At 48.0% G+C, this 27,165-nt stretch overlaps 1 protein-coding gene across 1 annotated transcript; it reads right to left on the bottom strand.

Annotated features, from left to right (window-relative positions):
- Positions 1-3,768: 3,768 nt before the first annotated feature.
- Positions 3,769-26,670, bottom strand: FADS6 (fatty acid desaturase 6). The gene is made up of 6 exons (XM_032976251.2): positions 26,349-26,670; positions 19,143-19,309; positions 14,369-14,549; positions 13,022-13,218; positions 12,677-12,856; positions 3,769-12,159 (listed from the first exon to the last, which is right to left on the bottom strand). Exons 1-6 carry the CDS (start codon positions 26,506-26,508, stop codon positions 12,010-12,012), a joined length of 1,035 nt encoding a protein of 344 aa, XP_032832142.1. The 5' UTR covers positions 26,509-26,670; the 3' UTR covers positions 3,769-12,009.
- Positions 26,671-27,165: the final 495 nt, after the last annotated feature.

Raw genomic sequence — 27,165 nt, 5'->3', positions numbered from 1 at the left:
TTTCGGTGAAGCTCAACGGGCAGATGTTCTGTTTTGGATGCCTTTTCGATAGATTTGATTGTTTTCCATAAAATCCTGGCATTTCCATGTGATTCCAGGAGAGTGGAGGAAAAGTAGGCATTTTTTGCATGCCGTATTTTTTTTACGCATCTATTTCTTAAAATCCTGTATACTAGCCAGTAATTTACCAAATTACTTTTCTGAGCACATGCCCAAGCCTCGTCCCTAGTTTTCATGAGCTTTGTAATCAAAGGATCATACCATGGTGGGCGGTTGCCTTTAGTTTTAAATCTAACCAACGGAGCATGTTTGTTAAGAATTTGGAGAAACGTGTACCTGAAGGTCTCCCAAGCCGTAGTCAGGTTGGGGATATCACAGACCTTATCAATATCCGAGTGAAGCACATCATTTGTAAATGCCTGAGTGCTGAAGTGCCTCAAAGAGTGCTTCTCAACAATTTTAGGGGGGGCTTTGGGTCTGGCTGATGATCTCACACCAAAAATGAATGAGTGATCACTAAGGTTATTACCCAGAACACCAGTCAGTGCGAAATTGTGAGGGGCATTTGTCAATAGGACGTCAAGCAGAGTTGACTGTCCCGGATATTTTAGGTTGGGTCTTGTGGGGACATTTATTAATTGAAACATGTTAAATTCATCTGTAAAATTTATGGCCACGGCCGGCGGGTTTAGCCAATTCCAATTTAGATCACCCACTAAAATGATTTCACCTTTAGGGAGGCCCCCAAAAAGCTCTCTCAGTGCCGATGCAGCTTAAACATCCTTCCCACAAGGCGGTCTATAGCAGCACACTACCAATATTTGTTGATTATTTGGGAGAGTTATTCGGAGAGCCAGACCTTCAAAGCAACATTTTTTAAACAAGGAGTGAGCTGGTGAACATGCAATAGTGTTACGAACATAGATGGCAATTCCACCTCCTTTAGATCCTTGGTCAAGCCGAAAAAGGTTGTAGTTTTCAATCGTAATCTGCAAGTCATTGACGGCAGGAGTGAGAAATGTTTCTGTTATGCAAAAAATGTCCGGGTCAAGATTTGCCACTTCTAGTTTTAGTTGACTTAATTTAATCACAAGCCCTCTGACGTTGACATGTAGAACACCAACACCTTTCCTGCCAGAAAAATCTACAGAATTATACGAGCTCTTTTCATTTGGGCCAGGATGAAGCTCAATACCACCCAGAAATAAGAAAAGTAGAATTAACAGTTTGCATAAGTATTTTCTGTGAAAGGATGAAGAGCGGCGAACCTTGGACGAATAGCAGCAGCTCGCAGATGGTGTTATTTTTAAGAGCAGAATGAAGTTTGGAGGGAGTGCTGGTGAAGTAATGGGACAAAGATATGGTTTAAAAGGATACAATGATGGAGTGTAGAAGTGTCTATGAGCTGTTTCATTTGCAGGTGTAGTGGCAAATCGAGCAACAAGTATTGACGCAAAATAACGAGGGTAGCCGTTTGTAGAGTTGAGTGTGGCACTAGATATGGCCGGGAGGGACAGCAGTAGGACACACAGCAGGAGAATTGCCATCTGTAAAATATCCGGGGTATACACAGATTTACACACAAGTGGAATAGAAAAATATATATACTTGTAGGCCGAGCGTGAGAAAAACGTCTTGCCGCACTCGTCACACATGCACGGCTTCTCGCCCATGTGCTAGGGTTTAACAGCGCCCACCCCCCTCTCCCAGACAGCAGATTCTTGGCTATTGTGGGCTCTGCTGAACCGCTTGCACCGCCTCCTTTCCCCGCCGCAGGATGGTGCTTGAGTTAGCCCTCCTTGAGCTCAGCCCACGACTGGAATGTGCGCCGTCGGTAGATTGCTGACTCACGGCTCGCTCGTAGCTGCACTGGCCGCCAACAGCGGGTAGCGTGTCGCCAATCGGCGAGCCTCACCAATCTGGCGAGTTTGTAGAGGCTTCTCCTGCGTCAGTGGTGGCTGGTCTTCTGCTGAGATGAGTTGAGCTGGTCTTCTGGGTTGAGCTGGTCCCGCGGGCTGATGAGTCGAATTCAATGCTGTGATGGCTCATTTTTATGTCAAAATCTCTCCCCTTGGCTCCTCCTTACGAGGCGGAGCTACCTTTGATCTGGTTGTGTGTCGGTGGTGGGGGTTCGTGTGTCAGTGTGTATGTTTGTGTGTGTGTCATTTACGACATGGTTCTGTTCGGGTCTTCCTCAAGCCATAAACCATCAAAGGAAACAGACGCTTCAATTCATCTCGAAGGCGTCTGTTTGTCTACGCTATCCGACGCACAAAGAAATGGTTAAGTTTTTAAAGTTTAACATTTATCCCATCACAGTTGGTATCGTATCACTCACAGTTATGATTCTGCCTGTGATTCAAGATATTTGATTTGATTTTCATGTGAAGATGCTCTCTCTTGAGCGTATGCATATTTTTATCACGTGCTGCGGGGAGAGACAAAGGCGGCCGGGATCTTTTTCTATCTCTCTATACCTTGAGTTAACATCGCTCAAATATCATTTCGATTTTATGTTCAACCAGCTTGATCCACCCCGCTATCTTGGCTCTTACTCAGTTTTATTAATTTTCGTCATTCTGTGTGTCTTATCATCATATAAATGTATTGCGATATCTTTTAACTTAGAAACCTGCTCGCCTGGCTTTGCGGCCAATTACTTGTCTGCCCGCGGTTGCGGGGTGGGGGGACCATTACTGAGTCCCGTGTTGGGTGTGCAGATGGCCCTTGCGATTATAATCTCCTCGCTCCGGTGTGAAATTCCTTTCTCTCTCGCTCTGCGGGAGAGACAAAGACGGTCGGGAGTTTCTCGCTCTCTGGCTGCTTTTGGTTTAACCCTTGTCACTATCAGTTTTGGTTTGTTTCCCGAGCTTATTCCTATACGGTCAGCTTATTCTGCTCGCTTTCCGTTAATTAAAATAATTGAATGCTGTCTGTGTGGTTTTCGCCGTCTTCGACGCTGCTGAGATATTCGTTCCCGCCCCCTTAAAGGTGAGAATCATTTGATATCGAATTAATAATTGGGTAATGAATTACTGATGTATCTGGTGGCCTGGTCTTAATTGGAGTGAGCGTGAGGATCGCTAATTTTAGCTTATTCCGGTTGTTGGGATTTGAACTTTAACGTTACCCCAATAGCAATGGAAGAAAAATTGGTTTAAGCGAGTGGCGCCAATATGTCTACCCTCCTGAGGGGCTCCCCTCTGGGTGATCCTTCTTTAGGGTCACATCAAACAGCTTTGTTGATCTGGTGATTTTCGCAGATAGCTGTTAACATCCTTGCCTCGAGAGTTTATTATTCCTTTATTTATTTATGCCTTTGTTTATGATCGACATCTGGTTTTCCTATGTGACTGGCTTACGTGTTTTAATTAATTAATTTTTGCCACGAAAAAATCTATATGTATCTTTCTGTAAATATTATTGATATTAAAGATGGAAAAAGGGGCCCGTATACAACAGTATTCAAGCATGTATCTGCGTGTATTCAAGCATGTATCTGTGTGTATTCAAGCATGTATCTGTGTGTATTCAAGCATGTATCTGTGTGTATTCAAGCATGTATCTGTGTGTATTCAAGCATGTATATGTGTATTCTAGCATGTATCTGCGTGTAATCAAGCATGTATCTGTGTGTATTCAAGCATGTATATGTGTGTATTCAAGCATGTATCTCTCCATGCTTTTTTTGAAGAACTTTTAAAACTTTTGCTCCATTTGCTTTTGTTTACATTAAAATATGCGTGGAAAACACAACCGACAACTAGATGCAGCATAGACTTTATTGCTACGAATATATTAGTCATACAAGCAAGAGTGAACACGAATGTGTCAGGCAACTTCTTAAACCCAATTTCGGCACTGGTGGGTATTGAAGCAGCGATATTTTTATGGCGTGAAGTAAAACATCGGGAACCTGAGCCACGTGCTGCATGCCATTTTGAGACAGTCAAGATTTAATGCAGTGAGACGGGATTGGTTGAGGCTAGGAGGGGAGAGGTCAAGTTTGGCCAATTATCGGGATTCAGGGTCGCAACTCGATTTATTACCGTCTCGTTCCTATTGTTTTTTTATTTTTATGTCTTGTTTGTAAAGTTTTGTCTTTTAATCTCCTACATTATACTTTACCATACAATTGCTTATAACATATATCATTAATTCTTACACACACAATTTGATGTGTATCGTAAGCGCGAGTTGATTTTAATTTATTACATGCCAAATCATCACCCTCACACCCAACTTTCCAGTGACAAAGGCCGGTTTATAAATGGTGGTGTACCAAGCGTTGCCAAACAGGATGGTTTTCCTCATGATAATTCAGGATAAAATTTAGTGGCGAACTCAGTTTTACAGAATGTTAAAAATTTCAGTTATAAGGTTTAACACCAAAAATGTATAAATAATGGCTCTCTGTTGATAGGCCATTTATTACTTCAATGCATTGATAGAAGACCACACAATTAAAACATGTAGGGTTAATTTAAAATTCTATTAAATATGAAATTTCACTTCACTTTTTTATCTAGATATATGATCACACATGTAAGTTTTCTTACACACATGTAGAGGTTTTATTTCGTAGATATCTGGTAACAACACTGGGCTGATTTTGTATACGAAGGTGCCCACTATTCTGAACTAGGGCTGACCCTGAGCTATTATTCAGGCGAACTAAGGATAAAGAACGGATATCACAGTGACAATGCGATGTGACAGTACAATGATTCGTTACCACTAGTGATTTCCCCTTTTATAAATTAAAAAAATCAATTAAAACTTATCAGTATCACAAAAAAAGTATAAAACACGTTATTCATATTATTGCATTCACTCGTAAAAACAAAACAAAATTGACATTAATAAAACACTCAAACTAAAATCTAGGGTGTGTCCAATGGGCAGAGCGCTGCAGAGCGATTTTATATTTAGACAACCCGTTAAGGTCAGAGCGCATTGTAATATGAGCTAACAACATAAGAGGATTTCTCCACAACTCTGGTTGTCCGCCTGATGCTGCTATTTGTAATTACTGGTGAAACGCCGTACTCGAATTGTAACTGTTGTGGGTTTACTCTTCAAAATACTGGTATGCTGAACTCGTAAATAATTACTGTTTTTATAATAAACGTTTTTGGGTTAGATCGCGTTGTTTATAAATGTGTCATAACCCTCCACCACCTGAAATAGCCAATCCATAGGGTTTGTCACATAAACAGAACATGCCAATTCGTTTAGTACAGCACAACCAGGTGTGTTGGAGAGCGAATTCACAACATTTACAATCTGAGTATGACGTGTCGTCAGTAATTACGAGCATCATCAGGCAAATAATGGTCGCGAAACCTTACATGTTAAACTGAACAACAACAGTCTGGCGATGGTCTGCCTGGCTAAGTATTCGGTGGGCGGGCCAAGACAGCCAATCAGAAGCTTTGTCCCTTTCTGCCAGCTCTTGGTTCGCACGTGCAACGGGCGTGCTCATTGGCTGAGCGGGTGTATGACGTCTCAAGCCGTCGCGAGGCTCGAGGCATCCTCAGGCACCGTCCAATAAGAGTTCACGACCGCCACCCATGTAGTAGCGCCACGGAAGAGCGCTCTGTCCATTGAACTCACCCCAGATGGATGCTTTTTTTCTTGAAAATGTGCAAAATCTATGCCAGCTGGTGTCCAAAAACAGCACATCCAGAAAATACCATTTCGTACATTTTGATAAACTTGTTAATTCGTAGTTAGGACCTTGATTCAGGGTTTGAGTTGGTGTTAGATGTGTTTTGTTAGTATTTTGGGTACGTGTGAAGCCAAATACAGACAGGGCCATTTTCCTGCAATACAATTTCCAGAAACATTGTGGAAATGAAGTTGGATGAAGTCTGCAACATTGAAATCGTAACTTTTGTCGTGCACATGCTGCGATTGGCTGGATTGGCTCACATTATCGTCATGGCAACTTCCACCAACGTGGGTGCCTTTAAAACAATCAACTCAACAAACATCAATAACACTGTGGCTTTAAAATACAATATTTCAACGTTTTGGGAAATGACCCTTCTTCATATCACTTGTATAGAGGCCGGGGAGACAAAGTGGAGTCTGCACTTTACACCGTGGGGCTTGATAAGGACTATATATTTTAAAATGTTTCCGGATGAACAGTTTTTCATTGGGATAGGTGACTACTAGAAGCTGTTGAGTACCAGTCACACCCTTCAATAATCAAAACGTATAACGAAATAAACAAATTGTATATTCAAGTAAAATTATAAGATTTTATTGGCACATTGCATGATGGGAAGGATTTTTCTGTAATTGCCTTTTTCCCATGTTGGCTAGGGGGTACTTAAATGCAGGTTGACAAGTTAATATTTGTTTATCAAGGCCAATTAACAACTCCCATGAGTTATTTCGTTCATATCTTCTTATAATTGTATTAGTGTTATAGATTAAAGTCAGAGTTACACATCATCATAAAGAATGGTGTGCGAGGTTGGGATTAGCATTCACATGTTCACCAGTGGCGTAACGACGCATCAACACATCAGTTAGTAATACATTCTAAATCTTACGACGATACATGCATTGAATCACATGTGTAGTGCAATAGCGCCGGCTGGTGGACAGCAGCGGCAACTGTGGTGGACAGACAGCACACACGCCGGTGAGGGTGTGCACGGTGTGTGGGCAGAGGGTTGGAACCAGGATAAGGGTCACGGAGGACCCCATCTGGAGGCCCCTGGAACCTGCTAGGGGGTTGAGAAGGGAGGCGCGGTCAGGGCGGAGCCAGGACGCGCTGGGGGCATAAAAGGAGCCGAGAGCGGGAGCTTGAGGCTGCCGGTTCTGGGAGTGGACTCGTCTCGTCGTTGCTGTCGTCACATCACTAAACGTCTCCGCTAGATGTTGCGCTATGAAGGAGAGTAGTTGGCTATCTCAGTCAGCGCCGTCAGTGTTAGACGGCTAGTGTTGTGTACAGGCTAGGCTGAGCTACTGTGGAGAGTGCGGACGAGACCGTGAAATTTGTTAATAAAGTGCCTCCTATAAACTCTGTCTCTGAATCATTGACACTACACATGTATAAAAAGCAATGTTATTATATTCGTATATGGTGTATGTAATAGGTTTACGTGACCCTTTCTGGCCACCAGAGAGCGCTAGGTTCACCACAGTGTAAAAAGAAAGCATAGATTCTTGAATTGCATGCGTGGCCCTGCATGGCAGCAATGCAATGAACCGTGACAAGTTGCTGACATTGCGAGTGGCAATATCGCCATCTCCCAACTTCCATGTTCGTGTTAGGCAACTGGTTTCACGTCTTGATTATTGTTTTACTTGTTATAACAATGTTTTAATGAACTGCTGGATGAAGACCTACGCACACCATGCCGGTCATGGTGGTTGTTCGACCACTGACTTTACCACGCTGGTCAATGAGGGTTGATTAAAGGGGGTATTTCTCGAAACTCATGTTAGCCAGCAGTGTTTTATGGGCTATTATAAGTATTACAGGAATGCAAAATTTACATTTTGTGAGGGATAGTTACATCACTCTTAATGGTTAGTTATTATTTGAGTTTATGGTTAGTGTTAGGTTAATGGTCAGCACTGTTTAGTGTGGAGTGCTTGCATTAGCAGCTCAAACTGGCCGTGCTTAGCGAGCCCATTCCTTCAGTAGTGCCTATGGATTGGTAATGGGCGCTTCATCTGGTAGTGTTAGGGATATCTAAAGTGTCAAGGTTTGTATCAGTGTTAGTGTCAGGGCTGGGTTTAGGGGTTAGGGCCCTTCCTTAGTGGAGGTGTAACGGAGGCATCCAGCCATCGATTCAGATCCATCAGATCGTGCTCGTAAACTTTGATGTTTTTTTTTCGGTCCATACAATGTAATGGGATTCACGTGATCCTCGCAGCCACTAGGGGCCGCTAAATTAATCACTACAAAAATAATAAGTGATAATTTAATATAACATTTGAGCTTTTGCTACTGATACTAAGATTCACAATATATTCTGGGTCAGATTACGTGAGTGAAATGCGCATTGTAAACCCACGTACCCACGTGCTGAACGTGTGTGCATTCCTCTCCAGCAGCAGCAGCGGCACACCGTTCTGCTGGAATACGGTGCTCGCGTGGTAGCAACCACAGCCACATCCATAGGTGTAATGGATGTGGTGTGCCAGGGTGCAGAATACATTTCCGGATACACCCTAGGCTAAAGCAGTAATTATCAATTGGCACGTCTGTTTATCACGTCATCAACTCTATGAATTGGCTGTGTCGGGTGGAGGGTGGAACGACACACATTTTACTCATTTGATCTGACCAAATCAAATCAATTATGAATAATTAATTATTGAATTGAATCGTGACCTTGAATTGCGACTCGTTGCACCTCCTGGTTTAAGGGCTGCGGAGTGGCATCAGGGTTAGGGAAACAATTTCACATTTAAAATAAAAAAAACACCGTTACAATCACAGTAAAGTGCCCTAGCTAGCTTACACTCATCCAAACGCCCTCATGTGGCACACTGCATCCCGTGTCCACATGCAATCTAACGAACACCCAGTGTGCAATGCAAGATGTACTTCAGAGCAAAGCAAATGCAGGCGGGACTTGCATTTCAACACAAGTTGTGACAATAACAAAAAATACATTCTGAGCCCAAGCGAAGAGTGCGGCTGGAGAGTACTTGCTCGACGAACCGATCGCTCTTTTCCACTGCACATTTGTGCTGAGTCAGAGCGGCGTGGGGCTCGGGAGAAGCCGAGCGGTGCCACTGACGTCACGTGCGGAGAGTCGAGGCGCTCCGAGGTGACGTGGTGACGTCGTTTCCTCATGGAGTACTCGCCCACGTCACGCAAAATGAATGCAACGTCAGCATCACCCCTGGGCCCTGCTTGGCCTTGAGCCAGATTCAGACGTCTTCTTGCGAGGACACCAAGTGCAGCACGGTTTGGTTCTGGCTTGCCATGGCCAATAGCCCCAGTAGAAAAACCACCGGTACCCCACGCTGGGTTGGCTCAGATGTACCAGCAGAACAAGGCCATGAGTTGCAACGATGGTAAATGACAGCAGCACGAGGAAAGCCAATTGTTTAAAAAACCCCAACAGAACGTACAGCCGCTATCGTGCAGCGACACACTTAGTGGCTGTCCCATGTCGGTTTGAAGCTTCGCTTTTTAGAAAAATGTAGTGTCGAGTGACTACCAAGGCCTACGGTGATGTCACCGTGGTGCCACTCTCGTACTTGTTCATACTACGTAGCAGCAGCAGATGGAAAACTATAGCACAGGAGAAAGACAATTTGAAATATTTCCTCCAATTAATGAAGCTTCTACCTGGTGTCGGATCGTCCAGGCCACAAGGCCTAGGTGGGCAGACAACCAGCAGATTTAGGGGGGTGTTGTGGGTTGTGTCTGCTGTGACATGGCCAAGGTTCATGGCTTGAACCCAGCGGTCGCCCTGGTTAACACTGCGGGCTCATTAACCAAAAGGACTGCAGTGCCATTGGCTTCAAAGTGGGCGTTCAAGGTTCCCGCAATAATCTTCGAAAATGAGAAGGCCATGTGTGGGCTGTCGTTAGTCAGAATTTGGAGTGTTAAAATAAAATAATTACCTGCAAATTACTTAATTGGGAAAAGCAACATGGTACCACTGCCCTCTCAGTGGTAGACCGCACCTACGTCGAGGGCCTCGAGAGTAGGGATGGCCAACACTGAGATGTTATGTAAAGCGCTTTGAGATGTTACGGCATTGAAGCAAGTGCCCTGTGCATGCAAATCCCTCATCCTCATTGCACATCTGGGCTCCAGCGAATGATTGCTCTGCTTTGCGAGGTCGCATTGGGGGCACACACATGGGGTGCATCTCGCAGGAGATGAGAGAAATACTGGAGATTGGTCGGAGAGCGATTCACAGCCCGTAGTCAATCCACTGCTGGATGAAGGCCTCTCCACGCCCGTGTCTGTTGTGGGAGTTATTTTGAGCGTGCTTCGTCAAGCTGCTCCGTAGGGAGTTATTCCGAACAGAAACTATTTTTGGGATATCGCCTGCGGGGCCACACACTTGGGCAGCACAAGGGAGTGCCGGGAAAAAAATCATTGTTGTGCTGTACTTCTATCCTTCCGTGCTCCCCAAACTCATCGGCCTGACCTGACCAGCGTGGTGACGTTGTGGTCAAATATCCCCCACGATTCGCACGGTGTGGCCCTGCCCTCATCCAGCAGTGGATTGACAATTCGGTCTGTAACTACTGAAAAATACTGTAGACAATGCTTAAAGCCAGTCCATCATTAGACTTAGTTTCCGCTTACAAGATAAATTATCCCAACGAAGGTCATAGAGCGTATGCATTAGATGTGCGTGTTAGGGAGGTGTCTAGGTGAGTTGGGGGGGGGGGTCTCAATGGCTGCGTCGGAACATGGAGACATGGATCTCACCGCTGAGAACCTGGGTTCGATCCCGGGTTTAAGCCGCCCGCGATTAGAGCGTAACGTCAAGTGCCAGCGCGTTGGTGGTCCTGGCCTGTTCACCAATGGCTACACGTAAAAAAAATCCGAAACTTGACAATTGGTTTGTCACTTAATTTGGATATCCTTTACAGGCCATGTCATGAGGTGTACTAACTGGAACGGAGAGCGATATAAAAGGAGCATGACAATTCGATGATTAATACCGATCCTCAAATTGACGATGTATGCGTCTATTCACGTAAGAATCAAGGCGTTTTGATTCCTGCACGTGGCACATGATGGTTTTCACATGAACCCTACAAAGGCAACGACCAATGGCAATGCTAAGAGAGAGAGGGTTCTTGCCTATAAATATCTGTCAATTCACCAGCGTTGATCTAAGAGCAAGCCTGACTGCTGATTCCAGACATTGACTGTTGAATGCAGAGTTTGCTTGCACGAAACCAATGCTAGTGAAAAAAAATACTTCCAGAATGCTGTGTGCCTGTTGGGGGATATATATTTATGTAGAGGGACAGATATTAGAGGCTTTTAATTCTTCTGAATAGTGGGAACTCATCAACTCACTATACCCTACGGGTGAGTCTTTACATCCGTAGAGTGCAACTACACCTCGCATCAAAGAATGGCCACAGAAGATTATGTCAAAGTACTACTTCTGAGCCGACTGCAGTATCCTCTTATCGACAATAGGGCCACATGTCTTACAACCTGTGCAAACAAGCATTTGTTGTGTTACTAAAACCACGGTTTTTGATTCTCAGAGCTAGAGTAAGACACATTACATGACAAACAAAATGTACTGTTATAGGTTGTTGTGCTATAATTGGGGATTGGTACTAGACCATATACTCACTCCACTTCAGATTCCATGTATCTGTGGCTCAGAGGTTAGAGAGCTGAGTTGGCACCACTGAGAATCTTGGGTTCGAATCCAGGATTCATGACACTGGGTTCTCAAGGGTAGCGAGCTGATGGTCTGAGTCCAGTCACCAGTTACAGCAGAAAACTAAATTTTGACTAAAGTCCAACTCGGAGAATGGAAAATGTCGGTTTGTCTGTGACACTACAAACATTGCTTTGTGTGGCAGGGGCGGGTGGGGAAGCGATGGCCTCTACTGTGGGGATCAGAGGTCACTCGAAGCAGGGACCTTAGAGGTTGCTCCACTTCTGCGGGCTGTTCTCTAACACAAAGGGCCGCCGTGCTCTGCGAGTGATGCCAAATGGATTATTTGTCTCATGACATGACACCGCTAGGGAATACGTTTGGGAATTTAAAAAAAATGTATGATTTTGTTTTGTTTAGTTTTGGTTGTAAAGAACCCAGTTTAAATCGCGGGTGGCTGAAACCCAGACTCCAAATCCAGGATGTTGGCGGTGCGGACGCGACGTGTGTCTGAGGCGGTACCCGCTGCCCCACCCGGCCAGGCCGCCTACATCTCACGCATGGAGTCAGCACCACGGCTCGAGGCCGCACAGAGCGGAGGCGGCGGGCCGGGCCCCCCTGCCTCCGCCCTCCCCACCCCCGATCCCCCCGCCGGCACTCACTGCAGGCCGGCCAGGTCGGTGATGGGCGGCAGGTGAACCAAGAATTCGTCGTACTTGTCCACAAAGAGGCGCAGGCGGTTGGAGTAGGAGGCCTCCTGGTAAGGCTGCCCACAGCTCTTGAGGTACGAGGACACGAGCGGTTTAATCTGCATGCACGGAACCAAGGCAGAGACACCCCCCCCCGGCCACCACCCGTGTTGTAAGCCGCACAAGCGCTGTTAGCGAGCACCTATTACGGTCGGAAAGACACCACAACGGGTTACGAATTATGCAATACAATACACAACTCAAAATAACCAATAATCATTAGCATCTTTGTGGGACCCATATTGCCTATAACATCTGGCGGTTCACCATTATTGATTCAAGCAAGTCTGAAGTGCGTCGAAACTGGTCTCAAGTTTGCTTAGAATTAATGAACGCTGCTGAAATTACACACTTCCAGAAGCCTGCGGGGTCAACGATGGGTTACGTAATATATCTTTTATATATGGAGAGACAGATACGTGAAAAAGACACGTACACTATTCTATTTGGGGCGCATTGCTACGTTACTGTTCATTGTTAGGTTCAGGTATCCAAAGGCACCCCCGGCCAGCCCTCGCCAGTGCGACCAGGGCTCAATGAGGGTTGCCGAGGGCCCGCGGCCTTCATGGGCGGCACCTGCAGGCACATGTGGTCGGAGAGCGTGGGGAAGAGGTGATGCTCCACGTGGCAGCTGATGAGCGAGTGCCCGAAGCACACGTCCAGCACGGGCACAGGGTGCAGGTTCAGCACGCCGTGCGCCATCTGCACAAGCCGGCGCGGGCAGCTGTCGCGAGCGAACATCGCCAGCCCCAGGTGCTGCGCGACGGCACACAGGGGAGACGTCACGGGGACAGCAATGAGAGCTACGGGGAAAATTACGGGGAGTTGCGGGGAATTGCAGGGACATCACGGGGAGTTACGGGAAGGTCACGGGGAGTTACGGACATTACGCAGAGCAGGAGGCGGCCGCGTGAGTCTCACCTGGAAGACGTTGACGTGGATGTAGGGGATGGCGAAGGCCGCCCGGCTCGTGTACATGCACGCTGCCGCCGTGGCCGCCGAGCTGAAGCCGCACGCAAAGCGCAGCCAGCAGAAGTGAGCGCCCAGCCCCAGCGCGCACAGCGCCAGCGTCCGCACTGACGAGCCCCACGAAGAAGCCGGCCGCTTCAGCAGCAGCCCTGGAGGGGGAGCCGGAGGGGGACGGAGTGGGGGGAGACGGAGGGGAGAGACGGAGGAGTGGGGGGACGGAGTAGGGGGAGGTAGACGGAGGTGGGGGGGGACAGAAGGGGGGGGGTGACAGAGATGGAGGGGGAGACGCGGTGGAGTGGCCCAGCTCTAAGTCGTTTGCCACCCGTTGCAGAGGTTCACGACGGTCGGCATCCGTAAGGAGGCCCCGGTTATTACTGCCGGTGCATCAACGCCATCACCCGTGGAACTGTGCTTCACAGCGGACGTGAAAGATCTAGGGATGTCATTTGGAACGAGTGGTAGGCCACTGCGAGCTGGTGACAGGGTCCGAATTTGGAAAAATTCTAAAAATGTACACCGCAAAAAACTCAACTGTGATTATGCGTGGCTGCGATCATCGCCCCCTACTGGCAGACTAAAGCCAACTACTAGTCGGCCGAGAAAATGTTTATTTTCTATTCTTTTTGAAACATGTATATGTATAAAAAAATTTAAGTTGTGCATTCTGAAATATATTTCAAACTGTTTGTTGTTAAGAGTGACGAGTCAAGACGTGTATATAAATACGTGCTCTCCTGTTTTCTGGGTGAGAAGTCCTTGCCAAATCCTTGCCAGGCCCGACTCAAAAACTCAAGAAATATTTCCAACAATTTGTGTTTCTGGGTTGTTAAAATATGGTAAATCATCAGCAAATCTGAGATGGTTAACAACTTCTCCATGAATTCAAACATTTTTCAAATGGGACACAAACATAAATGTGATAAAACGTGCCAAGAATTTTACTCCGTCAAATTATTTGAGTTAACATTTTTATATTGAATACGAGATATACGTGTGGTTGGGCAGGACTTTGGTGCATTTTACGACTTGTTGTTGAAATAACTGAAGTGTACATAACCCCAAAGGCAGATGTGTGGCAGGTGCAAAGAACGCTTACCCGAAACATCTGAAAGGTTTATTGGGGCCTCTGACAACAAGGGGAAAAACCAGCCAAGATAAAGCCTTTGTGAAACTAGGACTGTCCCAGCCAAACAAGGACTGTCCCAGCCAAACCAGGACTGTCCCAGCCAAATCAGGCCAATGGTAATAACTATAACGGTTCACCGGTTCACTCCCCCCCTCCAGCGTGCCGTGCCATACCCAGCGTCACGGCCGGCGTGATGAAAGGCAGGGCGAGCGGCGCGAGGAACAGGTAGACAAAGCGCGGCAGGAAGGGGACACGCCACGTGGAGGAGTCGCCCAGGCCCAGCACGTTGGTGTAGGCGTGGTGCACCTTCACGTGCTCCTCCACCGCCACGTCCGCTGGGAAGCAGCCGCACACCTCGCACGCACACATACACGCACGTACACCACGGGGTACTCACTCACATCTGTAAGCGACCTTGTTGGAGACCCAGGGACGTCTGTGTCATTGTGGCATTGTGACGGGTGTGTGTGTGTGTATACGGGGAGTGGTGGCGCAGTGGTTAGCCGCATTGCGCTACAAATGCGGCGACCCCAGTTCCATTCCTGCTCAAGGCCAACACCAGTGGCGATAATCTGAACTGGTCCTGATGCTCCCCTATGTCGACTCAGCCTTAAATGAGTACCTGGTGCAGTGTGTAAATAGGGAGACTAAGACGGCCGGGTGTAGTGCTGGCCATACAATCCCATGTGTTGTGTTTGCTAACAGCACTTGCCCCAAAAGTCCATTAAGGCTATAAGGGGGATCTTTGTCTCTGACGTATGTATTTAATGGAGGTTCTGAGTAACTCTATATTGGTATTACATTGCATGTGCGTCAACAAGCATATGTCTGGTTGTCCATATGTCTATTTGTTCTCTTATTTGATTGTCCATCTATCTATCTAGGTAACTATCTGGCTGTCCATCTGTCTGTCTGTCTATCTGATGAATGTGTCTGCCATTCATCTATCTGCGTGTCTGGTTGTCCTTTAATCTGTACGTCTCTGTGCCACCATCTGTCCATCTGTTTCCCAGTGTGCCTGTCTGTCCATATATATGTGTGTGTGCCTGACTGTCCACCTGTCCATCCATCTGTCTGTGTGTTCGAAAGTCTACCGGTCACTCCATCTAATCAGTCTTCCTTTCCGCTTGGGTTTCTCCAAGTGTACGCTAACAATGCTAAATATATCCCAGTACAGCCGAGGCAGCTGGTGGCATTCCATGGCTTCCAAAAATAATACCATTCACATCGTTCATTCACCCGGCCTCAAGACTTTCTCAGGAGGGCGCTGCATTGGGATGGTTGGCTAATCGTGGTGGCCAAGGTATCACGGTTCTTCGAGATCTGAGGGTTGGCGGATCACAAAGAACTTCTAGGAAACTCACAATCCCACTGGGGCTGTGAGATGGCCAGGGCATGGCGGTACAGCAGGTGGGTGAGTGAACCTGTCGGGACAAATCTTGATTGCCGTCTCCTCTGGTGCATGGCGGAGTTTCTTCAGGTGCTCTGTTTAACAACCCATCCCACCTTCAAAAAAATAATTAGCCACACTTGGCGATGTAGGACACTCCTGCAAATAGTTTTGAGAATCTATAAAATATATGAGCGTTATTCGTAAAAAAGAAAATCTATCACGTATCACACTCCAGACCAAATCACCCGGAATGTGCCCAATCGTAGCAGGTCTTTAAGCTAAGTGAGGTTGAGCCTGGACAGCGGTGCACCGCGTACAAGAAGCGGCGCCAGCCGCCACGTGGGTGGAATTTGCAAACAACACGGGGCCTCAATTCGCCACGTCGGTACACCCACACACGGTCACAAAGTGATATCGCTCAGGCTCTTGCCAAAGCCGTAAAGGAGCGGTGTTCATTCATGATGACGCTGCAGAGAGCCTGCTAACAAGCGGACTCGCTGACAGATTTCCGTGTGCCTGTGGGGCGATGCCACGTGCCACCCTTGCCACACCTCCACCAGATTGTGGGGCTCCGATCCCGACGGTTGGCGTAAGAGGTCGGGTAACAGCCCGTTGGACGGAAACGTGCGTGCGGGCCAGAAATTACAGTCTGCTCTGCTATAACGCAGCAGTTGCGTTCCTGAGGAAAACCGCATTGCGGAAAAATCACGTTATAATAAACAATGTAGCGGGTAAAGCACAGTCCGTGATAACACGTGAGATGCGTACGCAGGCTGAACAATAACTAAGGCGTGTGTATGAGGCTGATTGTGCGGTTGAGTACGAGTGCGTGGTTGATCGTATGCAGTCGAGCTCACCGGGTTTGGCTGAATCGCGATGCTATGCATCGTAGCCATACAGCCGCTTATTCCTACCCACGCGACGTGGTTCCGTCCACTCAGTCGTGTTTTATCCAATTGGCATTCGCGTTATGTAAAAAAATGTGTTCCCTCATACATTCATCGCGTTATATCCAATTCGCTCGATGAAAACACCGAGCAACGTTATAGGGGAACGGACTGTACGCGGATTTAGTTTTGACCAGGGAGAGACCAGGGTGAGTGGCGTTCGCACGCTTGAATGTCGTGGCTCACCGAAAGGACGACAGCAATAACGTAAAACAACAACGCAGAGAGCCTTTGAGGTGCAAGGCAGCAGCAGGAGACAGCGATGCCTACACTGTACTGATGATTTCTAACACTCGTGAAACCGGTATTATACAGCTGTCTTGATTATCCTGCTACTGCTGCTGTCGTCGAAAATACTTACGGCCAAAGTGTGAATTCTTTGAGTCGGTGTCCTGAAGCAAGGCTGTGTGCAACGTGCGCACGGTGTGGCGACGTCACCCGACGTGCAAGGCATTATGGGCGCACTGTGTGGCGACGTCACGCGACGTGCAAGGCATTATGGGCGCACGGTGTGGCGACGTCACGCGACGAGCAAGGCATTATGGGTGCACGGTGTGGCGACGTCACGCGACGTGCAAGGCATTATGGGCGCACGGTGTGGCGACGTCACGCGACGTGCAAGGCATTATGGGCGCACGGTGTGGCGACGTCACGCGACGTGCAAGGCATTATGGGCGCACGGTGTGGCGACGTCACGCGACGTGCAAGGCATTATGGGTGCACGGTGTGGCGACGTCACGCGACGTGCAAGGCATTATGGGCCCACGGTGAGGCGACGTCACGCGACGTGCAAGGCATTATGGGTGCACGGTGTGGCGACGTCACGCGACGTGCAAGGCATTATGGGCGCACGGTGAGGCGACGTCACGCGACGTGCAAGGCATTATGGGCGCACGGTGAGGCGACGTCACGCGACGTGCAAGGCATTATGGGTGCACGGTGTGGCGACGTCACGCGACGTGCAAGGCATTATGGGCCCACGGTGTGGCGACGTCACGCGACGTGCAAGGCATTATGGGCGCACGGTGAGGCGACGTCACGCGACGTGCAAGGCATTATGGGCGCACGGTGAGGCGACGTCACGCGACGTGCAAGGCATTATGGGCGCACGGTGAGGCGACGTCACGCGACGTGCAAGGCATTATGGGTGCACGGTGTGGCGACGTCACGCGACGTGCAAGGCATTATGGGCCCACGGTGTGGCGACGTCACGCGACGTGCAAGGCATTATGGGCGCACGGTGAGGCGACGTCACGCGACGAGCAAGGCATTATGGGCGCACCGATTTTTTGGTCACAAACGAACCTTTTGCCGTCCCTAAATCACCTTGGCGTGTGTTAGTATTTGTATCTCATAATAATAACACATTTACATTTAAACAAGGTACTGGACGTGCCGTGCATCACGTAAATAGATAAATGGTTGGCCAAGGGGAGGATTCACAATTAAGCATCGGAGCTAATTGTTAAAACCGAAAACGAGAGAAACGCGTGTTGAGTTGGGGTTTAACCCACGCTGCTGCTGCTGCTGCCATGTGGCCAATCGTTGTGTGGTTGATTGTTGATTGTGCGTGCGGTAGATCATGTATGCGATGATTGTGTATGCGGTAGATGACGTGTGCGATTGCGTGTGAGAATTAATTGATTGTGTGTGTGCGGTTGATCGCGTGTGTGATTGCAGTTGATAACATGAGCAGTTGAGGTTTGAGTTGGTCACACGTCTGACAGATCGTGTATGAGGCTAATAGTGTAGTTGAGTGGATGGTTGATAGTGTCCAGTTGATTTACCGTGTGTGTGGCTGAATTGATTGCATGTGCGTGGAGTTGTGTAAAAAGTTAAGTTCGTCACACGTGGGTGATTGTGTGTGTGGTCGATTGCAAGGCAGAGACTGTGGTTGATCGTCCATGTGGTTGTCTATGTGCTCGTCCCTGTGTGTGGTTGATCGTCATCTGTAGTCAATCATACAAACGATTGACTGAAGCGCAATCATCTGAAACGCGACCAAAGCAGCAGTGAACAGCTCCTGCTGCTGCATTGTAAAGATCGATTGCTCATCTGGACCACACGACACACCTGCCCACTTCCAACAACAACAGCCCCCGCCACTCACCATTTAGTGGCAGTCACCTCACCACAGCACCTCTGCCAGGCCAGATGCACTCTGAGGCCGTCACGTCAAGTGTGGAAGGCTCGCTGGAAAGAGGTCACGGGGACCAACCCGAGTCTTATGGGTTTACTGATCGAGACGACTGTCCGATGCACCACCTGTGCAGCCCACTGTGCCAACTCGCTGCATTTTAACAGCCCGGCGCTCTGCTCGTTGTTGTGACTGTCGCTCCTCCACCCTCAGTTGTTGCTGGAGGGCCGCTGGCTCCAACTGCTCAGTAGCGTCCTTCACGAGCCTCCTCCACAGAGGCCGATTTTGACACTGCTGGTACCAGCCATCGGCAAGTCCACTTCGCTCCACATCCCCCTGTAAACACATCACTCCATCTCTTCTCCAGCCCGTGCCACGTCCGTTTAGCCCCCTCTATCCAGCCAAACAGAAGCTGCTCGGCTGCTGCCACCACACACACACGGGTGAGCGCGTGCGTTGCGTGCGCTCACCTCGATGAAGAAGAGGCACCACACGCGGCTCCAGAGGCGCGAGTCGGCGAGGGAGTTGTGGCTGGCGAGGTGCGTGGCCTTCACCGTGAAGAGCGCGTGCGTCACCGCCAAGCACCCGCAGCCCAGCAGCAGCGCCGCCGAGCTGTCCAGCGACACCAGCACGAGGCCTGCGGTAGAGGCCGCCCCGTCACTCGCACACAGCACTCTCTCGCTGTGGCCATGAGTATATGTGTCTCACTGTTCCTATCGGTATCCCTCTCTCTCACTATAACTGTGGCTACTAGTCATGTGATATCTACTCCGGTTAAGCAGTGACCCAAATAATATTCAGTAAGAAAATGAACACAGGTATTAGCCCTGCCCCCCTTATGTATGGCTCGATGAATAGCAACTTATATGTCCGTGTCCAGGTGAGTTAGCCAATTAATGTCTTCAGTTAATTGTGTGGTGGATTGCTTCAATACCTCTGTTGAAATTTGAAGAATTCACAATGGTTCACTGCTGTGTAGTCTGAAATAGAGGCCCGTAGACTTTCAGGGAGATAAAAAAACACCTATAGAAAGCGTTTACTCACAGAAATCTGGACAGTGGTTCACTATTGTGTGGTCGATGGTCTAGTCGGCATTTCTGCATCGCACAGATGCCTTACGAACACAAAGCATACGAATACACAACGTGTTGTGATAACTTTGTTGTTGTATGTGCTTAGTGTTTTGGTGCCATTTCTTAATTTGTTTATTCATTTTTTATTTTGCTTGGCAGTAGTAGTAGGGTTTGCATTTGCTTTGTAGTAGTGGCTCTATATGCTATTTGGCCCTGACATATATAATTCATGTACAGCATTGTGGGATGCTATTGGCATGAATGACGCTATATAAAATGAAAGTATTATTATCACCATGTAACAGATGCCTCACTAATACACAACGTTTAACAGATGCCTGACTACCGCGTGGACATGTGATTTCCCTCTATGCACTGTGGCTTTAGTAACCGAGTGGGGAGGTTGTCTTGAATGGCGAGCGCCCATATACTAGCCAGTGGGCGCCACGGTGGTGAAATGTTAACTACCTTGCCTGGTATGCAGGAGGTCGTGGGTTTGATGCCGACCCTGACGCCTGCTGCTGTATAAAATAGCTTGAGAACATGGCTGGCGTAGAGGAGGGGAAACGAGGTTAGGCAGAGCCTTGGGGGTCACATCACTGGGAGCTTCATCATGAACTGAGCTCTGAAACATAATCTTGATTTGTACTGGAAGAGTCCAATGAGCTATAAAGCTATTTTTCACAGATGTCCAGTTGGGGGCACGGGTCAGCAAGTTACAAACAATACAAAACACACGACAGGAGTGCAAAATAGAGAAAGAGCTAAGCAAGTCACAAAAAATATAAACAAAATAAATAAGTACAGTAAAACATTGGATTGCGAGTAACTGGGTCTGCAAGTGTTTTGCAAGACGAGCAAAAATTTGTAATAAATTTTAACTTGATAAACGAGCGAGGTCTTGAAATACGAGCAGTACTTATACGCTTTGTCTGCCGAGCGTCACGTGATCACAACTGAGCCGATGGTTCTTCTCTCTCTCTCTCTCACTGCGGGATTGTGGGTAATCGTCTCCCATGCTCGGTCAGCGTGCCTCACTCGTATAGTCAACATCCGTGCGAGCGTATACTGTTTACTATATTGCTGTGACCACGTGTGTGTGCGTGAAGCATTTTTTTTATTTTGTGTCCAAGTGTAGTGACTGTTCTTTAGTAACTGTACTGCAACATTGGGTCAAACTTAACATCTCTTAATGTTCGACGGCTTGTGCACCAGATCTTATTTATTCACGATGTACTTACAAAAAAATCCGCAGACTACCTACTGGATCTCCTCTCTGTTTCAAAGAACAAATTTGACCTAAGGTCTTCGCTCATTTACCAGCTTCACATTCCCTATTGCCGTACAAAAACCGGAGGAAGAGCCTTTGCTATTGATGCCCCCAGGGTCTGGAATGCTATTGCCAATAAACTGCAACTTGAATCACTACCTATGAGATCTTAACTCAAAACTGCTCTCGAGGAGTTGTACACCCCTAGCTGCCACTGCTATTCAGTGGCCTAAAATATGGATCTAGATTTTGGTGTTATAATTTATGTAGTTTATTGTTAAAAATTCAGTCACAGTCCCACTGATCACTGTTATATTGCATTTGTGGCTTTTATTTTGGTGATTTCGAAAAGTTTTTTTGGTTTTGGCCATGTTTTTGTTTATTGTAGTACGGAGTTGACTGATGGCCTTAATCTTAGTTGTCTTGTGGTTGTTGTTGTTGTTTTACTTGCATCCCACTGGGATTTTTGCACACAGTGTTGGTGTACGGTGCTATTTCAGGAATATTTAGATGTTTTTTTCCTGTATTTTCTGTTTGCACAGTCACATAATCACTTTAAGATGTTTTCTTGTTCATGTTTTTGTTTGTTGCGGTTGCACCCGATTCAAGAGCCGAATGGCTCACAGGGCTATACCAAATAAATGAACTATGGAACTGTGGAACCCATGAAGAAAAAGGTTGAAAAGGAGGCAAAAGCAAGTGTCATTGGATAGGTTCCTTGTTAAAGTCGCACAAAAAGATTCCAGTGAGCCAACAGATGGCAGTGATTCCGTTAGTGACAGTGAAAGTCGTCCTACACAATAACCCTCCTCCTCCTCTCTCTCGTCTCCCTCACACCAGCCACGATTACATTTAATTAATTAATTAGATAACTTTATAATAAATTTTAATAATAAAAATATAAAAAGGTATTTTGTATGAATAATTTTTTATATTAATATTTTTGGGTTGTGGAACTAATCATCTGAGTTTCCATTATTTCTTACGGGGAAATTCACTTTGATATACGAGTGCTTTGGATTACAAACACGTTTCCGGAACGAATTATGCTCACAATCCAAGGTTTTACTGAATCTAAATCTGTGTTCCCAGAGAAGCTCCCAGAATGTGAGGCGAAATGTCGGATATCGTGACAAATGGGCGAGCCAGTATAAGAGCAATGTGCCGATACTGGAGCTGCGCGTGTAATGAGTGGACTATGAAGAACACTCAAAATGGTGACTACATGTTCCATGAATTGGGACCACACCAAAGAAAATAATTGGACCAGGTGGTTTGGGATGATGCCAGGTGCAGACCGCTGAGCCGGCACTAAAACTAAACTATAAACCTTTTATTTACCAGGTAAGGCCCACGGAGCAAAGTATCTATTTATTCTGGCTATCACAAATGACAGCTAAAAAAAGTGGCTTATCTTAGGTAAACTTATAGCAGCCAAATACTCTAAACGCATGACGTTGATTCTAAATGTGGAGGTAAAAACCGAAGGGCCCAGAGAAAAATCCACGCGACCACGGAGAGAGAGACAACGCAGACTCCAAATATAGAGCACGCGTCAGGGTCAGGATCGAACTCACGACCTCCTGTATACCAGGCGAGGTAGTTAACATCTTACCACCATGGTGAGATGATAGCCACAGCCAGGACCCTGATGATTCGCTGTGGCATCGCTGAAATCGCCGAGTCAGTTGACGGTGTCGCAGGCTATGCGAGGACTTTCACTGTGGCTCTGACGTGGCAGAAAAAGAGGGAGACGATGCTGACGAGCCACGCCAGTGAGGCCAAAGTGGCGCTACTCTCGTATCCGTTACGAAATACGAACGGCGCGGATGAAAGGTGACTCATGCAGTGGGTAATCTGACACGAGACACAATGACCCCCAATAATGAAGTCATGAATGAACGGACAGGTGCTGTATACACATACATACAAACACAAAGACCCCCGTAAAGCCTAATCAGATTGTAGGAGCAAGTGTTGTTATCGAGTAGCACATGGGGGTTGGTGGCTGGCATCAGGCCCGGCCGCCTTTGTCTCCCCAGTGGCGATCTTCACACACTGTACCAGGTACTCACGGATGTTGGTCGCCGGTTTCGGAGCGTAGCGCGCTAACCATTACACTACTGCTCCCAGATATGTAAACCGACACTAGGACACAGACCGATGCAGCAATAAGGTTAGGTGTTGAGAGCAACAGGTTTAACCAACCACATTGCATAGTCATCCTTCGACTTTCAAGAAATTAAAATACATGAAGATGCACGGGGTTAGCCAACGGCAGATGATACAGCAAAGCTCACCGTAACGCCTGCAAGCATCACCATGCTGACTCTTTTCTATTTCCTGCATTCTGCGGATAATAAGAGACACGTAAATATCCACTCCATATATATCCCTGAAAGAAGACGGAGGCGAGTTTGATTTGCCGTAAACTCGTGCAGTGAGGACCACACGTGGTGTTCAGGGAGCTACTCCAACCAAGGTTCGAGCTCTCCTTGCGAGCCCTTCCTATCCTCTTCCTGGGCCTTCTCTCTCGACCCTTCTCCTCTCCTCTCCTACACCAATTGCTTTCGTTTCCCCTAAAGGCTCTCCCCCATCAGATCCTCTCAATTACGTCTCACTTTTTCGAGGGCTTTTCTAAAAAAATATCTGCACCAATACAATTCGAGCGTTTCACAACCCCCCCCCCCCCAATCATATTGCGTGCTAGACACGTCCACCGCTCCATGTGATAGCTTGACAATGGGAAGTCAGCGCCTTACATTAACCCGAACAGGACATGAGCCTCAGGGGGTGTTGTTTATTATTGTATTCATAGGGTTCACCGTACGTGTGTAATGACAGGGTGACAGCTGTCTGCCTGGAGTGGTAATTGCGCTTATGGGTGCACTACGTAATGCCTTATTATGAGAGGGGCATATTTGAGGTAAAGGTGAGTCAGTCGAGAAGCTCCAGGAACCGGCTCGAGATAGGCCTCGGCAAGGTAAGGTAAAAGGTAAAAACAACGAGCCTACCTTTACCCTACCTTTTACCTTACCACAATACAATCACTTTATCCTACCTTTTACCCTTTAGCAGGTAAAAGGTAAAAAGCAACGAGCCTTCCTTTACCCTACCTTTAACCCTTACCCCATACAAATTACCCGATTACAGTGTAATTACTGGGGTACTACACATGAAAAAGGTTTATAACGGTAAATGCTAGGTAGAGTGCTTAATTAATATAGAATACATCTTCTTTGGTTCTTTCGGTAAAGTCACATAGAATGATAAAAAAAATAAAAAATAAGTATTTTGTTGTTTTATTTTATTATTTTATTTTCATTCTACGTATCTTCACCGAAAGAACAAAAGATGAATCCTTGCCGTCACGAAAGCTTTAAATCGAAATTTAATATAGAATACTCTCGATGATTCCAATTTTACACGCTTGTTGTCGTGTTGTTGTTGTATCCTCAAATCTTGTAACTCAATGTTAACCCACTTCCCAATGTGGTATCGACTGCAAACTTGGTAAACTTATGTCATACTGATGACAAGACTATATTCTATCAAAATAAATAAATATTTTTTAACATTATTTTTTATATGTTATATTTCGGCTTGGGTCTGATTGTCCACGGTCAACTGACGTTGGCTGTAATTGGCCACGGCCCCTTACGTTGTGGCAAGCTTCGGGGCCACTGCCTGGAGTCGTGGAGGTCTGCCATTACTCGTACATTTCATTAAAGCGTGCTTTTTAAAAAGTTTTTTTAAAAATATTACTTGTTAAATGGAAGCCACGGACTGCGCCACGGAGCTTTTAGCAGTAAACAAGGCACCGTATTTACCGGGTAATACTTCGTGCTACCTTTACCCTACCGGGTAATTCTTCTGAGCTACCTTTACCGTTGGCATGTCGACATCTTTACCTTTTACCTTTACTCTTTTACCCGGTGTAAAGGGTAAATTACCTTACCTTGCCGGGGCCTAGTTCGAGGGTTCTGGAAGGGGGCGTGGCCAGAGGTGGAGCTTGGCCGCGCCGGGGCAGATATAAGGAGCACCGAACCAGAGGTTCAGTGCTGTTTGGAGTCCTGGGTCCTGGCTGCGTCGCTGCCCGTCGTCATTTCTTCGTTCTCCGACCACGTGGCTTACTTTACCAAGTGTTGTATACTTGGATGACTAGGGAATAACCTATCGCTATGGTAACTGATGTATCGCGGTGGCTAGGAGATGTTAACTACCTCACCTGGTGTACAGGAGGTCGCGGGTTCTATCCAGACCCTGACGCCTGCTGTATATTTGTAGTTTACGTGTCTCTCTCCCCGTATCCCTCCACATTTAAAATCAACGTGCGTTTTAGAGTATCTGGCTGCTATACATTTCCACGCGATAAGCCACTTCGTTGAGCTATCATTTATGGCCAGGTCGCTTCTGAAAATGAACTATATAGCTCGGTGAGCCTTACCCGGTAAAATAAAAAAGCTTAGTTTAAGTTTGGTTTAAAACGCTCCCCCCCCCCCCCCCGGGAATTAAACGATATCACGCACCGCTCATCTCGCCACGCGAGCATACAGAGGGACGGGATTGCGGCTGACCGCTCCATTCACCCCGCCTGGGACGCCGCTCGTCCGAGTCGGGGCGAGCGAGGGCTGGTGGGAGAGCAGGGGCCAGTCCCGCTTTGACTCGCCACTCAAGGCCGCGAATCTAACATGCGCTGACCAGCGTGGTGAAGTATGGTCAAACGACGGCAACCCTTCGCCACGGCCCCCGCACAGCGTGGGGGTAGTGGTGGTGGTGGTGCTCCCCTCGTCCAGCAGTGGATGAACACGGCACACGGCACAAGACGTCCACGCGAGGTCTCCCCCTGCCGACTTGTGGGGCTTTTGTCGGGCTGCGCTGCTACGGGACCGTTACTCGCACTGCGGCAGGCCCGGCTAGTGTTCGACCACTGGTCACACGTCAATACAGCACATTACTGTAGAATTGAGTTATTCTAGTTAGCTGTTACAATCATCGGCGAACTTGCATGAATCAAAATAATGATAATAATTTGTATAAAAATATTAATTTATTTTCGTCGGGGTTGGGAATCGAACCCGCGGGACTCGGTGCTCGCCCCCCCCGCCCCCTCACCCTCTCGCCCCCCCTCACCTCCCCCACCCCCCCGCCCCCTTACCTCCCCCGCCCCCCGCCCCCTTACCTCCCCCGCCCCCCGACCTCCCCCGCCCCCCACCCCCCCGCCCCCTCACCTCCCCCGCCCCCTCACCTCCCCCGCCCCCTCACCTCCCCCGCCCTCTCACCTCCCCCGCCCCCTCACCTCCCCCGCCCCCTCACCTCCCCCGCCCCCTCACCTGCGGGGAGACAGGCGAACCCCAGCGACAGATGCAGCCAGTCCCAGCCGTGCCGGTCCAGCCACGGGCTGCTCTTGATCCGCGCGCTCACCAGCGTCTCCAGCTCCCTCAGGCTGCCCTGGCCGCTGCCCTGGCCGCTGCCCGTCTCTCCTGCCCGCATTGTGTCCCCGGGGTGGCAGTGGTGGTGTCTGTGTCAGTAGTCCCGGCTCGGTGCGTCCAGCTGCGCGGCTCCCGGCTCCTTCGCCCTCCTCTCGCCAATGGCCATCGCCCTCGGGTGCTGCGCGGCTGGCGCGCCAGGCGAGATCTCGCGAGATCAGCACTCGCCCCCCCCCCTCGCCCCGGCGGCGACGTCGGCCGCGCGAGATTTCGCGGCGTGACGAGCGGTGGGAAGCGTTGCGCGGCCATGTTGGGTGGGGAGGGAGGACTTGCCGCGGGGGCTGGGCCATGTTGTGTAGGGAAGACTTCCGCAGACTTTTTAAATGATTAATGTTTCGTAAGGGTAATAACCACGGAAACATTACTTCCTAATTCTTGAGACTTTTTTTACGAGTGTTAGCCACCGCTCACAAATCAATAAAAGAACCGGCTGACTACCTTAAGTGAGAGTAGGTGTGTGTGAACGCTTAACCCAATATGTCCTTTTAAAAAGAACGATTAATCGCGGCAGCTGTCCTCTTTAAAGATCTACAATTCAGCTGCTGGCTACGTAAAACCGCTGCTCGCCCTCTTCCCTCCAAATCCAAACCCCTCAACATGTTGGCAGCCCCCCCCCCTCCTCCCTGATCTCTACTCCTCTCCGTATTTATAACCCCTCCGA

Source organism: Petromyzon marinus, chromosome 58 (assembly GCF_048934315.1).
Source record: "Petromyzon marinus isolate PM22_M1 ecotype Great Lakes invasive population chromosome 58, UKy_Petmar_22M1.pri1.0, whole genome shotgun sequence".
In the NCBI taxonomy this organism is placed as follows: Eukaryota; Metazoa; Chordata; class Hyperoartia; order Petromyzontiformes; family Petromyzontidae; genus Petromyzon; species Petromyzon marinus.
The sequence above is the reverse complement of the archived record's forward strand: the minus strand, read 5'-3'. Positions and strand labels throughout refer to the sequence as shown.

Coding starts and splice junctions, on each gene's coding strand:
- FADS6 (XM_032976251.2), bottom strand. CDS start 26,508: ATGCGGGCAGGAGAGACGGGCAGCGGCCAGGGCAGCGGCCAGGGCAGC. Junction 19,310..26,348: donor GTTCGCCTGTCTCCCCGCAG/GTGAGGGGGCGG, acceptor CCTCTACCGCAG/GCCTCGTGCTGGTGTCGCTG. Junction 14,550..19,142: donor GGTGCCTCTTCTTCATCGAG/GTGAGCGCACGC, acceptor TGTGCGTGCGAG/GTGTGCGGCTGCTTCCCAGC.